We start from the raw sequence: 22,393 nt of genomic DNA on the forward strand, positions 1-22,393 counted from the left end.
TTAAAAAGTGATATTTCAATCTCCCCATATTTTATAAAGATAGGTGATAGCAAGTCAAAAGTCATGTTATATCAAAACACTTCAATTACCAAACTAAAATATGGCATTGTTGTTTATTCTGTAAAATAATTTCTAATTTAAAACAATAACTTTTATAAGAATGGGGAAACATCAACCACAACACACTCACTTTTTAAAATGTACTATTCCTTTGTGTGTTTAACTGAAATCAAACCATGCTGAAATGAGCACAGAGTATGTCTAATGGAAGCCACCGTTCTTTCCAGAGTATATTCTTCCTCTGGAATCTCCACTCAGAAGTAAATCATACATACACACAAACACACACACAGTCACACAAACACACACTCACACAAACACACACTCACACAAATAAATCTATACACACTCACACACACACATTCACACACACACACTCACACACCCTCATACACACATATACACACACACTCATACATATACACACATACTCACACTCATATACCCATATAAACACACACTCACACTCACACATGTGCACACTCACATACTCACTTATAAACACACACACTCACTCCCACACACTCAGACACACACACACACAAACACACACACACACACTTTCATGCACGCTCACACTCACACATACACACATGACATTCCTAAGCTGTAACAAACCATACTCTGTGTAGAATATCTAATTGAAGAAATATGTTACTTGTCACAATATTTGGTAACAAATATTTCAATAATATTTAAAATTAAGATTTTTTAAAAACTGCTGTAATGTTGCTATTGCTTTAGAAGAATTCACTTGTTTCAAAACACTCATGGCTTACTGACATATTGGATCTTTAAGCCCAGATGCATGCATTGTTTCCCAAGTGTTTCTGAATAGTAAGATCTCATTAACTCTTTAGGATCCTGTAAACCTCACCCATGAATAGCCTAGAATCTCAGTTATGCCATTTAAAAGAATAAGATGTTAAAATGGTTGCTGAACCCTGATTCTTAGTGATTTGCTAGAGAATTGTGGAGAGCAGTACTTTCATTGTTTTGATTTTGGTCTAGGTAACCTTGATCAAAAAATGTACTCAGAACCAGAATGAAGGGCAGGCTAGTCCACTCTCTGGACCATCTTAGGTCTCTTACAATGAATATTTCTTGCTTCAGCTGAAAGCTGAAATATTACTATTGCAGTGGTTTGGCTTGTACTGGGATTGAAACAGCTAACATTTTCCAGCATTTTGACTTGTCCATGTGATGATTTTGCTACTTTACAAAAGTAGTTCATTTTAAATAAAAGAAGCACATGCTCCAAGATGTCTAGTGTCCCTAAGGAAAAAACTGCACATGCACATACACTACACACTACAGGCAATTAAGACATGTTGTATCATAAATTCTTGTGTAAATGATGAAAGTCTAAGATTTTAAAGTAGGGAAATATCAAGGAAGGAACTACAATGGAACACCTGTAACCAGGCATCCAAATGCCTGCCTCAGGACACAAGACCCCAATGAAGGGGCTAGAGAAAGGACTGAAGCTGAAAGAGTCTGCAACCCCATGGGAAGAACAAAATTACTAACTAAACAAACCCACCACAGCTCCCAGGGACTAAAACACCAACCAATGAGTTCTCATGGAGAGACCCATGGTTTATGTAGCAGAGGATAGAGTTCTCTGGCATCAATGGGAGAAGAGGCCTTTGGTCCAGTGAAGGTTTCTTTTCCCAGTGTAGGAGAATGCCAAGGAGCTGAGGTGATAGAGGCTGGTTAGGAGAGGGAACACCTTCATAGAGGCAATGGGAGGGGAAAGGGAGGATGGGATTGGGGGAAGGGGATAACATCTAAAATGTAAATACAAAAAATACTCAATAAAAAAGAAAGAAAGAAAGAAAACAGGCAGGCAGAAAGAAAGGAAGGAAGGAAGGAAGGAAGGAAGGAAGGAAGGAAGGAAGGAAGGAAGGAAGAAAGAAAGAAAGAAAGGATAGCTCCTGTATATAAAGCGGTGTGCTTCTCTTAAGGTGTCTGTCTCTTGGTAGACCCCATTCCCCACATTAATCACTGTTATGGTTTTAATAAGAAATGTCCCACACAGCCTTACATTTAGACTACCCAGTCTTCATCTTGAAGGACCACTAAAGGCTGTGAGTCCTTTAGAAGAGGAGAATGATGCAATACAGTCACCAGGCAGGGCTATGAAGATTATGTCTGACCTTAGTTCTTGTATATCTCCCTGTCTCCTGGTCTTCACTATGTGAACACACAACACCATTATGGTCTCTGCTCCACTGTGGCAGACTGTATCATAGGAAACAGTTCTCCCCTAAATGGTCTGTCAGCTATAATATCATGGTGAGGAAAAGTTTAACACAAACCAAGCATCAAGGAGCAATGTGCTAGATTACATTGTGGCACTGAGGTCTGTTTGCCTGGTGGGTATTCCAACACTCACAGGACAAACAAGTCAAGTGAGCAGAACAGGCTATCGAGAATATCTTTGTATTCCCTAGAAGGGTTTAGACATTCTTTATATTTTATGACCTCTTTATGTGATGGTCTATAGAACAAATTTCATTCAAGGCTCAGTGAATGAATTTCTTGTGGTTGGTTTGTATTTGAGGGCCTGCTGTATCATTTTAACTAGTAATGCTGATAGAAAGTTCCCAGAAGTCACTGCCCTATCAACAATGGTCTGAGGCTATAACCCTATCCTCAAAGAATCCACTTCCTTTTTAATCCTCACAATTTTCTTCCACTAATATTTCTACTCTAATTTTAACTTGATTATGCTCTATTCATCTTCTAAATGTGCTTATGCCTTTGGCTGGATCACAAGAAACTAAAAATATATAAGTATTCTACCCAGGTTTCCTAACCTAGACAGCTAACAAAGTCTCAGAGTCTTGACTGTGCTAATGTATGACATGATTCTAGTTCTAAAAAACATGTTTCTCTTCCCAAATAAAAACTAGAAATGTAGCAAACATATTTACTATATTGTGAACCTATACATTGCTTCTCTAATAATAAGACTATAAACATCATGGGTTCAGTTGTGAATATCCTCAATGGCTTGAGAATTGATAACCAATAGAGGGCTCATAGTCCCAATTTTTGAAAGAAAATTATTTAAATTAAACCTTTTGAAAAAAACTAATGACATAAGTAAGCAAATAACCTTCAGTTTAGTTTAATTGTACATTTAATAACCCTTTTCAGACAAAAGCCTAGTAGAAGTAGATGGGTCGTAATGGTTTGGAGTTAATTAACATGTGAATAAGCCTAAGCTTGGGTGTGTGCTGCAAAGCCAGAACTGCATTTCCAACTCACTATCATTTTCAACTATTTAAATGTCATATGTGGACCCACAGGTGGGAAATATACGCTAACTGCTAATCTTGCAAAAGTCTGGAAATATAATGATGAAAGATCAATGATTCGTTAAATTTAGTCTACATGAACTGGTGGATTATTCCAGCACTGGCTTTGGAGATACAATATGTATAAATGCCTATAAAGTCATGGAATGCTGTTTCAGAAAGAAGCCCTAATATCATGAGTGGTCACTCTCCATTCTTCTCTTTTCCCAGCTCCTGGTAACCACTAATTTATTTCCAGGACCAATGAATTGTTTTATTCTGAACATTTCTGAGAAATGGAATTATGCAATGTATTGTCTTTTACAGTTGTTTTCCCACTTAAAATCTTCAAGTTTTATTTGTATCATTCCATGGGTTAATATATAATCCTTTTGATTTACAAATGACGTCTTAGAAAGGGTTTCTATTCCTCCACAAGCATCATGACCAAGAAGCAAGTTGGAGAGGAAAGGATTTATTCAGCTTACACTTTGGCTGTTCATCACCAAACAAAGAACAGATTGAAACTCAAGTAGGTCAGGAAGCAGGAGCTGATGCAGAGACCATAGAAGGATGTTACTTACTGGCTTGCTTCCCCTGGCTAACGTAGCTTGCTTTCTTATAGAACCCAAGACTACCAGCCCAGGGATGGCATAACTCGCAGTGGGCCTTACTATCCTTGATTGCTAATTGAGAAAATGCCTTAGCGCTGGATCTCATGGAGGCATTTCCTGAAGGTGGGCTCCTTTCTCTGTAATAACTCCTGCTTGTGTTAAGTTGACACACAAAACCAGTCAGAATAAATGGTATTCTAGCTGTTATATGGGAAATCACATCTTAACTATCTATTTGTATTAATTGATCGACATCTGGATGGCTTTCACCATCACGCTATTGTGAATGACACTTTCATGAACATGCATTTGCATTTCTATGTAGACATGTATTAGTAGGGCTAAAACACTTGAGTCATATTGTACAAAATTTTACTTTTTATAGTCATTATTAAGATACTTCTCAATCTTGGCATACCATTTTGCATCTACAATAGAAATAAATGGGAAATTTTTAATTTCTTTACATTCTTTACATTAATCACTGGATTAATACAATTTTTAAACTATTTAACTTACATCACTGGTTATTATGGACTTGATTTGCATTTATTATAATAACTAATATTGTTGAGCATATTTTTTGTGTCCATTGGCTTATCATATATCTTTGTTTTAAAAAATGTCTATTCAGGTCCTTTCTCCATTTTAAAATTAAATTTATCCTCTCTGTTCATTTATAAGAATTTCTTATATATTTTGGACGCTGTTCTCTTACTATATATACGACCTGTAAAAATTCTCTGCTTCTATATGGGTTATCTTTTTTACTTTTTTAATTGTGTCTTTTTATGGCCTAAAGTCTCAATTTTCATGAAATACAATTCATTAGTTTAGCCTTTTATCAGTTATGGGTTTTATGCCATGTCTTTTAAAAAGTTTCATAACCGAAGATCATGACTATCTATCTGCAGCTGTGATCTTGTCTGAGGAAAGACTCTTAGCTATGGCTCCTCCTTTAACATCTATGTGAGACTTTGGATCAATGTTTGGGGTATGACGTATTGTATCAGCTCCACTTAAAACAGGAAGAAACGAGTCAAAAAAAGGTTGGGATGGAGTTTAACTCTAGATGATTTAACTTATAACTGTCATGCTGCCTAATAATAGGATTATTTCTCTTTCATCAAAATAGATGAAATTGGTAGAATGAGTATATTTTGTTCTTTTAATTATCAGGAATAGAAGCCATAATGAGAAATGTCTAAAGGGAGGGCTGGTGCTGCCCCATCAGGTTTCTTGTCTATTTGTTAGCCAAGACACAAAAAGTTTAGAGTAATCCCAAAGCCTATATGCTGTACATATGGAATCTCTAAACTGGAAATGTATTATTATTATTATTATTATTATTATTATTATTATTATTATTATTATAGTTAATCCAATTTGGTAAGAGAAATCACTAAAGAAGATGTCACCAAATATTTGCATTCTTCAATGTGCAAGATCTGTGTTCCTTTGCCTTGTGACTTAGGCCCCCTTCTCATTGTTTCTCATTCCATGAAACTGATTTCAAATGCAATTATCTTCAAACTGATTACATCCAAGAAATTTAATGAAATTATGTGTAAAGATATATATTCTCAAGGCAGCCCTGTAAACAAAAGGTTCTGGTCAATTGCTGTGCATTTTCTATGAAGGTCTTGGGAAATCTGAAAGGTTACTGAATGTATAAACTAACATTCACATAGAGTAAGACATTGGTCTAGCCAGAACTGTCTATAGCCAGCTTCTTCGTACCCAATGATGCATTCAACCCAACATTTCTCATTGACTCATTTAACTCAGTGATCATTAATGATTAAAATCAATTAAAATTCATAAAGAGCTATGATATCCACTGTGTAATGAATTTATTACATCAGAGAGATTTTAAAGCAATTTATTAAGTAGACCTTTCAATTATGGTTCTGCTGCTGACTTGCTTTTTAAAAGAGTTATCCAGCAACATATCACCTTACTAATTTATTATATATGAAATCAACATAATTTTTGCAAATAAAAAATAAGTACTAGCAAAATGGGAGAAAACTGCATGATTGCTTTTCTAGATATCTCAGAGCTTGATTTTCACCTGTGTTGTCTGCTATTAAAAGGAACTAATAGCATCTACAACATTAGCATAAGATATTTCATAGAGTTAACTAGTGACTTTGTGTTAGATATTATCCAGAAAAGCTTCTTTTCTTTTTAAATTTCTAGTGGGAATACAAATTTTCAAAATGTCTCTAATGTATAGCAATCTGCACAGATTTGCCAAGACGAAGAGGCTGCTTGCATCCAGGAAGGATGAAAATGGATTGTCTTCTCTAGTGTCACAAATAACTGACTGTCAACCAACAGAAACAAACATCCTAACACAATACTCAGTGTCAGTGATTTTTGAGCAATGAAGAAGTTCTTCCCCCTGAGTGTCTTAGCATTCCCATCACCCCTGGACAGCAATGTAAGACAACATATTCGGCCATGAATTATTCTCCAGATTATATTGTGCTTTAAAATAATAGGTGAATCTTTTGCATCTTTAAATATTACTAAGAAAAATAAAACAAAATGGAAACACAACAGGGCTAGAGATAGCAGAAATCCCTTTGAAGACCAAAGAAGTGACACTGAAAAGGGTTGAAAGGATAAAAATTATATAGCCTAACCCCTCTAAGGACCTCAAGCTACCTCACTCTAAAGGAAGCTACCTCACTCTAAAGGAGCCTTAACCCATGCTTCTTAGAGGCCCTAAATACTTCAAATACCAGACCCAGTCTCTGCCAGTAAGTAGGTGGTATAAAGTTACACTCCTTACTGCTCTGGAGCCTACTTTCTGTATGAAACTGGGTGAAAGGGCATAGGGCAGGCCCCTGGATACAAGAGCAGGGCCTAGTAAGTTAAGAGAGAAGCTGACTAATTGCTTATCTGGCCTCTGCAAACTACTTGCACAATAGAAACCCACCCCCTGCCCTAGTGACATAACTTGACCACCATTGCCACTCCCACCCTGGAGACCACACAAATACAGACCTATGAGACTATAGGGAAATGATTGGTTTGTGATTCACAGGCTTTTGCTACGAAATGATTGGTTTGTGATTCACAGGCTTTGCAATGATTGGTTGTAATTCACAGGCTTTTGCTGTGAAATGATTGGTTTGTGATTCGCCGGCTTTGCCATGATTGGCAGACTTTGCTGTGAGCCATATAAAATCTGTTATGCTTCTGCTCTCCTGGTCTGCAGCCCTCTATTCCAGTGTGACTTAAGGTTGTGGGCCCCAAGCGCACTCAGAATAAAAATCCTCTTGCAGTTTGCATCAAGACCGTTTCTCGTGAGTGATTTGGGGTGATGCCTTTCCCAGGAGGCACAGAGAACCTGCACCTTGAAGGTCAGAGGATCCCCCACCTGGAAGTCTGACCTTTCAGGGTCAAGGCAGGGGACCATTAGAGCTCCAGGCTATATAGAAAGAGGCTTCTACAAAGGAAGTACTATCTCAAAAGACCATTAAACATTCTTTTCTAAGAAAGGTAATGAATATAATTTTTCACACTATCTGCTTACTAGAACAGTAATGGGGAATTGGAAATCCAGTTTCCTTAAAGATAAAAGCAATTGCTCTAAGTAAAAAGAAAGGGCACAACTAAGATACCTGGGTTTACCTTTGCTTTGCGAAAGTGGTAGACCACCAGCATGCTGACAAAGTCCAGCAGCATACAGAGGGCTTGGAAGGAGATGATAGCGAGCCGCAGGTACTTATCCTCCTGGACAAAGCATGGGCGGTCATCAGCACAGAAGGGGCAGCCTTCTCGGCAGGGCAGGCAGACATGGGTTTCTTCTGACACATCCTTTGTACTTCCTGAAAAATGGTGATCTGGAGCCCTTCCTGAAAGTTCCAAATAAAACCACAATGTCATTTGTATTTCTAAGGTAAGTGAGAGAGAAGAAATACAGACCTTTATCATTCTCTTTTCTATTAATTATAAACATTTCGTCAAATCACCTGGTAAGAGCTAGTTACTTTACTTTTGGACTCAAAACTCTTTTGATCCCTGTGATCTTTGTGGAGAGCAATTTTGGCACCACTGGACAGTTGGCAGTGGAGATTTTTACTTCACTAGGTCAATCAGAAGCTGGTCAAGGCTGGAATCTGACTTTGGCCCTATACTCAAGAAACTGGCCTGGATTAAGAACATTTGCATCTGAAGCTCAGGGCTGAACACTTAGAGTTGTAGCTGAGCCAGAACGTTTACATTTATAGCTCAGGGCAGGTTCACTGAATGTAGGCGTGGCAGTCTCTCTGTCTCTTGGGATTCCCTTTAGTCACTGATCTTCACACCTGGCCTCCTGAAAGACGTTTACAGGATTTTTGATTATTAACTTACTTATTCCTTCCCGTATGTAATTAAAGTAGTTTAAAAGAGAACTAAATAAAAAATACTTTGCTAAAGCCTCAAGACTGGCCAAAGTCATGTCAAAATTTTGACTGTCTCTTTCAATCCTCCTTCCTGCCCTGGGGAACCTGCTGTTTGACCCATCTGGTCTTGGACAGATCTTAACATTGCCATTCAAAGTAATTGAGAAAAAACAAACAAACTCTGGAAACAAAATGGTTCAGGGACTGTGACCAGTCCTGCTAAGTCTCTGATAACATCATCTTCCACTTGTGGCTGATGGTATTCCCTAAAGCACAAGCCATACTCCAGACACATTTGTTAAAAATTAACAAGAGGAAGGACGAGAATGTACATGTGTTTGATGTATCAAGTAAATGTACTTATCATTTTTGAAACTTCTTGATTCGAATGACAAAGAATCCAAAATTGCACTATAATCATTCTTAAAATCTATCAAATTCATCCAGTCTAAATTGCATAAGATGGCACTTAAACAATAGTTGTTCAATCTGCAATTGCCTAACAGTGTTGCATGATTTAGAATCTGTCTGTACAACATCTCATTCAATCTCCAGTGACACACTGTGAGACACCCCAGTGCTGTTCGGGTACTGCTCCTATTGATCCTCTGTTTAATTATGCAATTGTCTGCCTCACATATCAAGCTTAAGTTTGCACTGAAGACCAGTATCAAAAAGTATCAGTTGTTGACTGGAACAATACATACTGAAAACAAACTAGGCAGAAGAGTATTAGAAAATAAACAGAAAGCTCTGGAAGTAAATACAGAATTTGAAGAGAGAGGAAAGCCCTTTAAAAGGGAAGCATTTAGAGTATAACATCAGAAAACTAGAATCAACTGGAAAACATCTGAATTTTCCTTGAAATATGGTAACATAGTGGCTTAGTTAGGGTTTTGTTGCTGTGAACAATCACCATAACCAAGGAAACTCTTAAAAAGAAAACATTTAACTGGGGCTGGCTTACAGGTTCAGAGGTTCAGTCCATTATCCTTCTGTGTGAGTACATAGCAGCATCAAGGCAGTCCTGGTACAGGAGAAACTGAGAGTTCTACATCTTTACCTGAAAGGTCTAGAAGAAGACTAGTTTCCAAGCAGCTAGGAAAGGGTCTTAAAGCCCACACCCACAGTGACACACTCTCCAACAAGGCCACAACTACTCCAACAAGTCTATCTCCAAATAGTGCCACACCCTGGGCCAAGCATATACAAACCACACCTAGAAAAGACTATTATAGTTAAGAATTTTAACTTTGAGTTATCTCCAAATAACAGCTTCCAAGCTATAGGAAATAGAAAACAGGCTACCAAGACTTACAGACTAAGTGTATAAGAGAGCATATTATTTCAGTAGAAGTCAGTTGAGTAAAGCAAATGTTGAAAGTCAACGGGACTAAGAATGGTATGAAATGGACTTGATTCTGTATTATGATCTCTTTAACTCAAGCAATATTTTGTTGCAATTGGAATCATCAGAGAAGCTTCTGGAAGTTTAGAGGAGATAGAGGGAGATGAAAGAGTTGAAGACACTAGCCAGAGGATCAGTTCAGTGCTTTGCTCAGCCATCATCAGAGAAACCCCCCTGAAGCAGGTGGGAACAAATGCAGAGATTCACATCCATTGGACAATATGCCCAGGGTGAGAGACCATGAAAAACTGATTCATAAACTAGATGTCTCTATCAAATCTCTCCACTCAGGGCCCAGGGAATCCTAAAGAATTCAAGAATGCTTGAGCCAGACAGGAAGACATCAAGGAAACAAGGCTCTTTAAGGATCAAAGCAGATGTGAACTAACAGACTGGGATAGCATGCACAAAGTCAGCACAGATCTACATCAGAGGAGGCTCTAGATCTCAAAGATGTAAGTTCATACCCCCTTCTAGGAGGTATCTGTAATTGATAACCACTTTCAAATGAAAAGTTAGTTCTGTCCAAGGTATTCTCACTTGTAAAACAAACTACTCATAAACGGTAGGCTGTGTGCACCTGTGTGTGTGTGTGTGTGTGTGTGTGTGTGTGTGTGTGTGTGTGTGTCTGTATGTGTGTGTGTGTCTGTGTGTGTGTGTGTCTGTGTGTGTGTGTCTGTGTGTGTGTGTGTATACTCTCATCTCTTTTTAACCCTACAGTTCCTTTGGGTATATATTATGGATTTTAGTTTAATGTTTTTATGGGATTCCTGAGTATGTGAATGAGAAGGTCTCTATGCCTTTATTTCTTATGTCTTTTCTTTCTGTTTGTTTTATCCTTCCTTGTGATAGTTTTTTTTTAACATATCATATTGTTTCCTATCCTATCATATTATTATCCTTTGGCACCTTGTTTGTTTTCTAATGAGACAAAAAAAAGGGGTTGATCCAGATGGGAGATCAGGTGACAAAGAACTGGGAGCAATAGAGGGAGGGGAAGTGGTAATTAAGTTATATTATGTTAGGTGAAAAGGAAAGAAAAAGATTTATAGCAGCCAAGTGGAATTGCAAAGTCAGGTCAGAGCACAATCAAGAACAGAGTTGAAAAAAATCAACTCTGAAAACACTTTAAATTTCTTCCAACAGTGAAAGAGCTCAAAGTGAACTAAAGATTAGCAAATCGTGTTTGTTTTTCAGGGATATTATTAGAGGTTAAAACATTTTGAAGTAAAGATAAGTGTAAACATATAAACCAATCTCACTGAGTCTTTTATATCTCAGGAAAGCAAAAGTTGAGAGTGGAGGGCAAGTTTTTATATTTTTTCAGAATAAAAAGGATAATGAAATTTATACATGGATATATTCATATATACATATAGATGCCTACACATCTATCAATAAACAACTATGTTGATTCCAATTCCTCACCCTAGTGAATACAGCATCAATACATATGGTGGTGCAAATATCGCTATTGTAAGGTATGGGGTGAGAAATATGTAGGGACATATGCCCAAGAGTGAAATATGGTTCCTCTATTTTTAACTTTTTGAGAAATCTCCAAACTGGTTTCTGTAATCACTATATTAATTTGCACCATCAAATTAGAAGAGTAAATATCCTTTCCATTATTTGTTATCAGATTTCTTGATGATAGACATTCTGACAGTGGTGAGTTGGTATCTCAAAGGAGTTTTAATTTCTGTATCCCTGATGGCTAAGGACATGGAACACCTTTAAAAACGGTTATTGACCACTGGTGTTTCCCTTTTGAAAACTGTTTCGTCAGTTCATTTCCCCATTTGAAGATTGACAGTTTTTCTTCCCTTGTTGTTTAATTTGTACAATTCTTTATTAATCTGAATATTAGCCCATTATCTGAAGTGGAGCTGGCAAAGATTTTCTCCTATTTTCCAAGTTGTCTGTGTACTCTTTTGAGTGGCTACATTGCTGAACAAAAATATTTTATATTCATGGGGCACCCCCTCTTGATTCTTGAGGTTAGGTCCTGAGCTGCTGGTGCTCTGTTCAAAATTTTTTGACTGCCTTGTAACATCAAAGGCTATATCCTACATTTTCTTCTAAAAGTTCAGTATCACAGTTTTTAGAGTCTTTGGTCCATTTGGAATAGATTTTATGCAAGGCAAAAGGCAAGACCTGTTTGTTGAGCTGGGTATCTTTTTCCAATGTATGTTTTTGTCTACGTTTCCAATCCCCAGGTGTACACAGCTTTATTTATTTCTGGGTTCTCTATTCTACTCCATTGGTCTATCTGCCTATTTTTGTAACAACACCAGGCTTCTTTATCCATATCCCTTGTAATGTAATTTGAGATCATGTGTTCTGGTGCAGCCAGTACTCTTCTTACTCTTTTTGGACTGCTTTGATCATCCGCGGTCTTTTGTGGTTCCATGTGAATTCTTACATTGCTTTCCCTAAACCAGTAAAATATGACATCAGAATTTTGACAGGTTATGAATGGCTTTAAACCTGCAAATTAATCTTGGTATTATAATCATTTTCACGATATTAATTCTGCCAACTCGGGAGAATTTCTTTCCATTTTCTAGTATCAATGGTTTTCTTTGTCAATATCTTGAACTTTCCACTATGGGAGTTGTATTAGTTAGGGTAACTATTGCTGTGATGAAACACCATAACTAAAAGGCAAGTTGGGAAGCAAAGGATTTATTCAGCTTTCACTTCCAGATCATACTCTATCATTGGAGGGAGTCAAGAAAGGAACTCAAGTAGGGCTGGAATCTGGAAGCAGGACCGGATACACAGGACATAGAGGGATGCTTCTTACTGACCCCAGCCTGCTTTCTTATAGAACCCAGGACTACCAGCCCAGAGATGGCACCACCCACAATGGGTTGGGCACTCTTTCTTTGATCACTGAATGAGAAAATGACATAGAGCTGAATCTCATGGAGACCTTTGGTCATCTAAGGCTCCTTCTTTCTGATGATTTTAGCTTGTGTCAAGTTGAGACAAGGCCAACCAATAAAGTCATCTTTCATTTTGTTAGTTAAATATATTTCTAAATAATTAATTTTTGTAGTTATTTTTGCATGAGATTATTTTTTCTAATCTCTTTCTCTTGAAAGTACTCTGTTGGTATAAATGATAGTTCCTGTTTTTACATTGGTTCTAGGCCCTCATGCTTTTCTGTGTTTATTATATCCAAGAGTTCTCTAGAAGACTTAAGAAGGGACTTTCCAGTAAAGAATTATGTTGTAAAGAAAGATAATTTTTTTTTCCTAATTTTATTTCATTTATGTCTTTCTCTTGTTGAGTTGGTATAGCCAAGACTTTTTTTAACAACTGTATTTTAAAAAACAGATATAAATGTACAGATTTTAAAAGCATTTTTGCATAAAACTATATGAATATATTTTGTCAATACTTGATTTTTTACAGGTTTGATAGTATAAATTAACTTAATAACTATATTTATTAAGAGAATGAAAATTTAAACCATTTACTCCTAAATTTTTCTGGAGCTTTATTATGAAGGGATGTTGAAATTTTAAAATATCTTTTTAGTATTGATTGAAATAATTATGTAGTTTTAAATTTTTATTTATATACTATAGAGTACTGTTTAAAGCAGAATTCAGAAAAGATTAAGGCAGCAATATGATGCAACATGGTGTATTGGTTTGTTTAAAAGAAGAATCCCAATAGGATAGTAAGACCTTCTGTGACAGTTCCGTAGTGTTGTGATTTTCTGCAATAGTCACACAATATAAACTGTAGTGAAGACACAATAGTTGCAGGAGAATATGGAGGATTGTTCAATGGTACTGATTAAGGCTTATTTCTATATGATTAAGAACTGTATTCAAAGGATCTGAGCTAGATCTGAGCAGAAGCCTCTTCCCTGAGGACTGGCTTTCATAGCACCAAATTGTAGCATTCAAGCTTCTAGGAAAGAAAACAGCCAGTGGTCCTGTCAAGCTGTGATGCCTATGAACCACAATTACAGCATAGTATAATAATCCTAAGGGTGTAGTGGTGACATGTGGATATGGTAACTTGGTAGTAACCAACAGTTCTCTAGTTAGATTCAAGGTCTGCTCAAACAAGAGGGAGATTTCTTGGTAGTGGAAATGTAGCCAAGTACCTGGGCCTTGTGAAACCTTGGAAATTCTTGGGAAACTTTCAGCTACTGCCTTACTAAGTCAGCACAAATAGCAACTACATTCAAAATATTTATTCTTATACCCACAGATAAGGATAGGTCTCACTACTCCTCAAAGATACACTGTTTTGCAATGGACTGAGGCCACTGCAGAAAAACAAAAAATGATCAAACTGCAGAGAAAAAAATGAGTGTGGGGTGCAAAACAGCTCCTGCATCTAAGGTGCAACATTTGCAGAAGATGTGGCAGAAAAACTATAGACAGCAGAAGAACAGGAAGTTTGCCATGAAGCTGAGTATCCTAGAAATGTTAGCAATACCACATCAACATGAGTGCCTAAATAACACCACCACCAGTAGACATGCTAACATGGAAAGAGGAAATCTCATAGAACCTCAACCCTAGACAAAGAACTTCAAGTAACTAGGAAATACTGAGACTAATAGTGGAAGAAGCAGTCTTCTGTTCATTCTTTATTGTGTAGATTGTAACTCAGTTCCTGGATGGTGAGATGCTCCTTGTGCTGATCAAAGTACCACATGTACTCCATTTTTCTCCTCAGATACAAATAAATTAATAAAGAATTTATGGATATTGGAATGACACTAATTAGATATAAGACTAGCAGTAACAATCTAAACCATTCTATACTATTTGATATTATTATAAATTTCATTGTTCAGATGGCAATTCCAATATTTATTGATAAAAGAAAATTTGTTATAAAATAAACAACCATGCTTTATACTTTTATGCTAAAAAAAAGATAGGGTCAAAGAAACCAAATAAAGTAATGTCATATAAGTTCTCTTTCACAATTTTCTGAGAATCAATTGTGTATCAAAAATCTTCAGGTCAAAAAAAGCCAAGACATAGTGGTACATGATTTAATCCAAGTACTTGGGAGGCAAAGCCAAAGGATCTCTGTGAGTTCCAGGACATCCTGATCTACATGAAGGGTTCCAGGACAGCCTTAAAAAACCAATAAAAATCTTTAGGTCAACTGTGTGTGTCTCCAAAGGCAATGGCATCATAATATAGGAAATGTCAATGCATTCACATTGATTGTGCTGCTATTAAAGTCTAAGAAATCGGGCTGGGCCTCCATCAACAGAATGGATAATGAACACATGCCCTACATACATAGTTGACTATAATTCATCAGTAAGGATGAAGTGTGTCAGTTTCAAAAGAATGGATAGAAAAGTCATCCTAATCTAGACTCAGCAAGCTGTGTATCCCATGTTCTCTAGACCCAGCAAGCCATCTCCCATATGCTCTGGTATGTGTAGACTATGAAAAGTAGAAGTGATGAAGTAGGAGAAAGAGAAATAAGGATAAAGGTCCATGGTCAACCAAAGGGACAATCAAGAGTCAGCAAATTCAAGTAATGGACATTTGTATAGAAATGTCACAAAGAAGCCCACAAATCTGCAAAATAAATATGTATTCATTTTTAATAAAAAATATATTCATATGCACACAGAAATCACACATTTCTCTAAGGTTTTTGCTTTTTTTTTGTTTTTTGAAGCAAAGAACACTAAATATATTTAAAAGTACCCAAGAAAATGTTTTACATACTCAAAGCATTCTGTAGGACACAAACAACAGTTTATCATAGAGTTCCTCTTAGCCAAATTTATCAACTTATGCTTATGTCTTCAGTCTCAGATGATGCAATATACACAGTTTGTCTAAGTCATATGGCCACCAACAAATACCAGGCTTATTGTTGGACTTAATGGTACTTAAGCCCATGGTCATTTGGTGTTCTGTGAGAATAAGGCCAGGACTTATGCATCCTTCTACACTTAGCACTCAGTGTGTAATATTTACACACACTGGACACTCACTAAATGCTTACTCATGATTCAAGTGCTCTCTGATGAGTGTGAATTAACTGATCATTCACCGTACCATTCTTCATGTTCTTAAGTCATGTATGCCTAGGAATTTATTCAAACAATATTTTTCTAGATGCTAGACACAAACTATAAAAAGGCATCAAGAATATGTTATTTCAGATGACTTTAACACTTGTAGGCAAATATAGGGAACCCATGCTGGTAATATTTGATTTATAGATCTCAGTTTCTCCATGTACAGGAGACCAATGTGTTATGGTAAAACTTAGAGTCCCTTGACGATGGGACTTGAAACTTCCAAATAAAATGAATATGTTCTAAAAAACTAAAAATTAAAAAATGTCAAATACAGATCCTTGAAGAAAATACAGAAAAGAATTTTGGAAGAAGGTTATCACTGCATTCATAGGATATTAGAAGAATATAAAATATCCATATCTAAACAAACTTGTCAAAGCAAACTGTCAGTGTGAGCAGTGTGCAACCTATTTGCTAATTTTAATTTGTTACCTTGACAACAGAAGAACAAGGAACTGCTAAAAATTCATGCATTGATATATACACATTTTATATATATGTAAATTTATGTATCCATTTATATATTACAGACACAGTCTTATAAACACATAAACCCTAGACTAGTAAGCAATGCATAATACATTTTCCAATGCGTTTATTGACATCCTATTTGAAATGATATTGACATTGGATATGTTACCTAAAGAAAAATTTTCACCCCCTAAAACCATGGTCATAAATTAGGCCCAAGGCTTCAAGAAACCTGCCTCTTCCCCCTTGGAATTTCAGAAAATAGCCAACCCATCACTCAATCTACAGACGATCTAAGTGCTTACCCTGAAGCCCAGAGGTTATAAAACAGACACTTTAATAAGAGTTGCCCAGAGGGGAGAAACAGTTTATCTGACGTTTCTCCCATCCTGCAGTTTAAAAAAACAGTTTGTCTTGCAAAGAAGATTCTGAACTAGCTAAGCTATGCAACCCCTCTCCCAACCCTGTACTTTAAAAGCTGTTCTCAGACCCCTCAGTACATTTTCCAGGACCCTCATTTACTGAGGGTTTTAAGGTACCAACATCTCAGACCAATCAAAGTTTGCTTTTGATGTTTTGAGGCAAACTGAGTCTATTTTATTTTCTTCTGCTAACTTAATTCTTACAATACCAAATTTTCAGAAAGACCATAGAAATAAACACATTACAGAAACCAGAAAGTGGAAAGAATCTGGCAAACTATAACCGTCAGAAAGTCCTTTTAAAATTTTAATTTTCTATACATTCTAAAGTTTTCTCAATAAGCATGGAGCATTTTATAATAAAATGTTTTAATATTGCATCCTCTTGAGTCTTGGGAAATGGATGGTTCAGTGGCTAAAGTGCTCACTGTGTAAGCATAAAGACCTAAATTCATGTATTCAAGCCACATAAAAGTGAGGCATGGTAGTACATGCCTATAACCCCAGTGTTGTGAGCTTGAGAGTTGGGGTGAGATTGGAGGATCCCAGGGACTTACTGGTCAAAGTGTTTGGTTTGTTTGTACTAATGAGAGGCTGTTCTTGTATAAAACATGTTCAAAATTTAAAAGACATTCACTGTAATTGTCTTTGTACAGTCCTTATCAAACCCCTATCCTTTGTCACAATCCTACTATTTGTAGCTACATTTTTCCATGCAAGATGAAATACAGCATGTATAGGGCTCTGTTGCTACATTTTCAGTCTCTGATCTGGAACAACCATCATCCCTTCTTCGACCTTTTTGACCCCTAGATCTTTTGGGATCCCCAAATATTTGACCATATACCTTAACTTTATAGACAACCCCTGCGTGTCTCCTTGCTGCTGCCTCATGACTAAGTTCAGACCCTTGACATCAATGCCAGACACCTGAAGCTTGTTCCTTCTCAGTGCATCATTAAAAGAGACACAGGGCATCAACTGGCCCTGGAACCTGGGGACTCTTGCTTTGAGATGTTAGTGAGCCACAAGTTTCTTCGTTGTATGTTAGTTTTTACCTTGAAAACCATACATGATCCAATACCATGGCTAGAGAGAAAACTCAACAGTTTAGAAAACTTGCTGCTCTTGCTGAGAACCTGAATTCAGTTCCTAACACCCACATGGTAGTTCACAGCCACCCATGACTGCAGTTCCAAGAACCTTCTTCTAACCTTCACAGGTACCAGGCACACATTAGAGCAAATTATGTGTACGCATAAAATAAATACATCTCTTTTAAAAGACTAAATACCTTGCGTCTCATCAAAGTTTGCTAAGTTTGAATTATGAAAGTTTTAATTTTAATATTCTGAATGTTGAGTCTTTTTTTCTTAGAGCCTTGTGTTTTTTGCCTGTGTAAATAATACATCTTTACACAGAAGGACAAAACAAATAGGAAAAGAGAAAACAGAAATGAAAAATGAGTGCAAGATGCAAAGAAAATGTTCCCTGAGGTTTTTGTAAGTTACAGATATTCTGACACAATGAGCTGACATGTGAATGACTGTCAGTTGTATTTTTTTTTTTGAGAAATAACTGTGAATGTAAGTAAATTTCTAAATAGCAGAGTACCAAAATATAATAATAGAAACAATAAGATAGATGAAGTGGGAGGAGGGCACAGCAATGTTCAGGCAGTGGGCAAGTAGGAATATGTTTGTGTTCTGGAGTGTTATGCCTCAGATCACAGATTCAGGGCAGGGAGCTTGAAAACCACCGAGATAAGAAAATCAGCTTCTGTGCTGGGAGGTGGAACAGAAACCAGTTCAAGAGGAAAAACATGGGTGGACTGTGAAAGAAAAGGGAGAAGATGCAAACTTTTAAATAAAGTTGACAGAAATGCTTTTGCGTTTTTTTGAGTGCCAACCACTATGGTTAGAATGTAGTTATTTATCATCTCACTTTATCTTTATAAAAAAGCATCTAAAAAGAAAGTGATATCACACTTGACAATGATGTAAATGAACTTTAACTAAAAAAAAAAAAAAAAGCCCAAACACAGTTCAATCCTTGAGGTAGGATTCAACCCTAGAAGCTATTCAAAGGCTGTGTCGATTAATTAATAAGCACCTGTCCATAGTGAAACTGGCACCACTGCTGAGCTGGATCTAACCTGAAAGCCTTTTCCTGTAGACTAGTTTCTGTGGATCAGAAAACACTATGCAAGGTGCCAAGGAAGAGGAGCAATTAAACAGTTCCAACGAGCTGCAACACCAAAGAAGGAGCCGTGACAATTAGCACTGTGGCAAGGCATGCATAAAAGTGCAAGAAATTGTACTCCAGTGTTGGTGACAACCACAAGCTGTCTAATTAACTTATGACCCTCTCAACTGGAGGGAAGCTATGCCTGATACCGGAAACCTAGCCCCTCTCTGAGGCTAGTGAAGACATAGATTTAACAGAAGACTCTTCTAGCATCCCACCCCTTTGCTAGATCATAACCCGTTTCTACATTATAAAGCTTATTCTTCTACCCACAGTTAAGTATAGCTACCACCCCTCATCAAAGAAGCCTTTCATTACACAGCAAAAGGCTCAGCTCAGTGACACTGCCTTTGCCTTGGCACTCAGCATTCCTGCATTTTTCCTTTTGGAAAGAACTTCTCTTTTTCTCACTGGACAACACACTTTCAAGGCTCTAATTTCTTTCTTGTCTGTCTCCTGTACCATGTGCTTCTCAATATTGGTAAAGTACAGAGAGCCGTCTTCAGCTGCGGGCCATTGGTAGCTTGGAATTTATTTGGTAGGAGGTACATACTTAAATCAATATGAAAGACAGGAAATGTAACTGAAAAGCTGGTAGCACATTCCCATGAACCAGAGATGCTCTTGAAGATGGAACCTATACTGGGGGTGGGGAGATTGAGAACATGGTGAGCTTGCATTTCATCAACCTGGAAGAGAGCAGCCTGGATCTGAGGAGACAGCTGTCCATCAGGACTTGGTTTTTCTGAAATCCTGCTGTCTCCAGATGTCACCTCCTATTAGCTCAAATGACTACTGGTTTCCTGAAATGATGCCTGGATGCAAGCCTCAGGGCTGTCAGCCTAGTTTCAAATCACATCATTTAGACATACCCTGGTTGGTCTTTACAAGCCCCTGTCTACTGTGTGCTTAGATTAAATAAAGGTCTTTATATTGTATCACATATTGAAAGAGTTTTTAAAAATTTGCATTTTCTTCAAGAGATTAGGACCACACTATTAATCTCCTCTGCAGACAGCACATAGACTGTATAAGGGAATATGAAATCCTTTTCTAGGATTCTACTATAAACTCAGTGAATATTATCTTTGCAGTGCAGAATTTCTGTTTCTGGGTCTCATTCTTTCTATCAGGCAACTAATCATTTCCCTCTGAATCATGTAAGCTCCTACGTGTTCCTTCTTAAGTCCTTCCTATGGCCATCATTGTTATAGCCCCAGTGGATCCTTCTGATAAAACTCATCCTCCAAAGTTCTAACCTAAATCACTAGTTGTGTCAACACAACACAATGTGTGTGTGTGTTAACTGTACATAATATAAATTTAAAGAATAAAAGCAACTTCTATAATTTTCTGAATTACTATCATTTAATAATTAATATCACTAAAAATTAACACATTATAATATGCAATCGTGTGGTATATTCTAATACATAATAAAACATACAATGAATACTCACATAGACCTTGGTTGATAATATTAATTTTCTAGGTCAAAGTGTTAAATTTATTCCTTAGGAAAGGACATGATTAAATGTTGGATTTTCATGTGACCTGACAAGGCATCCAGGAAGATATATTTGGCCTAGAACATGGGCATCAAATTATTACCTTAACTGGCTTCTTTCTCAGTCACTAAGTAAAGCCAGTTTTGTTTAAATATATGCTGAGGTCAAAGCTACACTCAACTATAGACCATCCTTCTGAAGACTGTGGCCCCTCTCTCTGGAAACAGTGTGCACAACATGAAAGTTAGACTCTTAATAAAAATAAAACAAAGTCAGCTTGTCCATAGTAAGTGGGTCCAGTCTAGAATTCAAAATAAAAACACAACAGTGTTTAAAGTAAGGGGAAAAGTAGGAGTATGCAAATTAAACAAAGCTAAGTTGTTAAAGGTTAGCTGGTTTCTTCTGCTGCTGCTGTAAGCGAGTGGCACCATCATTCTCTGGTCCCACAATATTTAGATGTTTTATTTCAGTCACACAGTGGGAGCTGAGAACAAATATGAATAAACCACACACAAAATACCAAATACTTTCACACAACACAAGCTAAGCCTAACCCCCTACCCCTTCTCCTTCAGTTCTGAATTATGAGTTATGTCTGGACCACAGATGTGAGAAATGCTATACTAGCTATGACATTCTCTGGGCTGCCTATACACACACACTCTCTCTCTCTCTCTCTCTCTCTCTTCTCTCTCTCTCTCTCTCTCTCTCTCTCTCACACACACACACACACACACACACACACACACACCAGAAAAGCATCAACATCCTAAAATATCACCATGGTAATTATATATTTTCTATGGCCACAGAGTAAATTATCCTTACAGAGCCCAGCACACATTCACTCAGGACTTACGATGTGTATGTGAAAGATGGAACTGCCACAATTCTGCCTATGCCCATTTCTCAGAGCAAGAGTTGTATGTGACTAGGGAACCAAAAAGAAAGAGTAAAGGGTTTCACAACCCAAGAATGATGTTTTCTAAGAGGAAGAAAACAGTCTACTGACAAACTTATAAATGTCTACCAAAATTCATAAAGGTCAACTGTCACAATGGAGGTTCAAATATACTCTTTGAATATTGTCTGCTAGATATAATGGGTCACTATATGAAAGAGGTGTATGTAAAAATTTTAACATCTTCCAAATCCATTTTTTTATGAAACCTCCACATTTTTACCAACTACTTTCATCATTGTCTGGTAGTATGTTCATTAGCTGGCTACGAGCCAATATGGTCACATAGGATTCTTCATGTTACAGAGAAAAGAAAACTCAGTATTCACAGTGCAACACGAACATTCTCTGGAATAGGAACTGAGTAAACAGTTGACCATGACCAAGGTTCCTGCTGGTGTATAAACCTTGTATAATCACTCCACTTTGGATATGAAGAGATCTATAAATATGAAAGCTGCAGACATTGTATAACAATGTTAGACAAAATCATTTCCACAATTATATTCTGTTAGGGAAGGACACATGAGCAGGATGGGAGGCAAGGAGTGGCAACGTGTGTGCCAGGAATGGTGGACCTTGGTGCCCAGTTTATAGTAACTCCAGGGAATCATTCAGCCCCCAAATAGGAAGCTTATGACTTTAGTTGTGAAGGTCTGAATTCTTCAGACAATCAGAAAGGTTTCAAAGGATTACCCTCAGCCTCAACAATCATATTGACAACATCTTTAATTTGATGAGATCTTGAGAAGATCCCATTAATCCATAAATGGCAACCTGAACATGATAATTGAATGATGATAATAAAATTGTGTTGTTAAGCTGTTCACTGATGCTGTTCCAGGCCCTATTGAAAAATGACATAGAAACAAATTCATAAGCAAAATAAATGGGCAGAAAACA

At 37.0% G+C, this 22,393-nt stretch overlaps 1 protein-coding gene across 1 annotated transcript in view; it reads right to left on the minus strand.

The window, feature by feature from the left end:
* GPR158 (G protein-coupled receptor 158) overlaps window positions 1–22,393 on the minus strand; it is a gene marked incomplete at both ends in the record, with an annotated part of 357,084 nt that overhangs the window by 157,612 nt on the left and 177,079 nt on the right. Inside the window, one exon of the mRNA XM_080917650.1 lies at window positions 7,625–7,848. Within this exon, the coding sequence (XP_080773776.1) occupies window positions 7,625–7,848 (224 nt within the window). The remainder of the gene's footprint in view (window positions 1–7,624; window positions 7,849–22,393) is intronic.

The sequence above is a fragment of the Micromys minutus genome, assembly GCF_963924665.1.
Source record: "Micromys minutus genome assembly, chromosome: 6".
Taxonomy (NCBI): domain Eukaryota; kingdom Metazoa; phylum Chordata; class Mammalia; order Rodentia; family Muridae; genus Micromys; species Micromys minutus.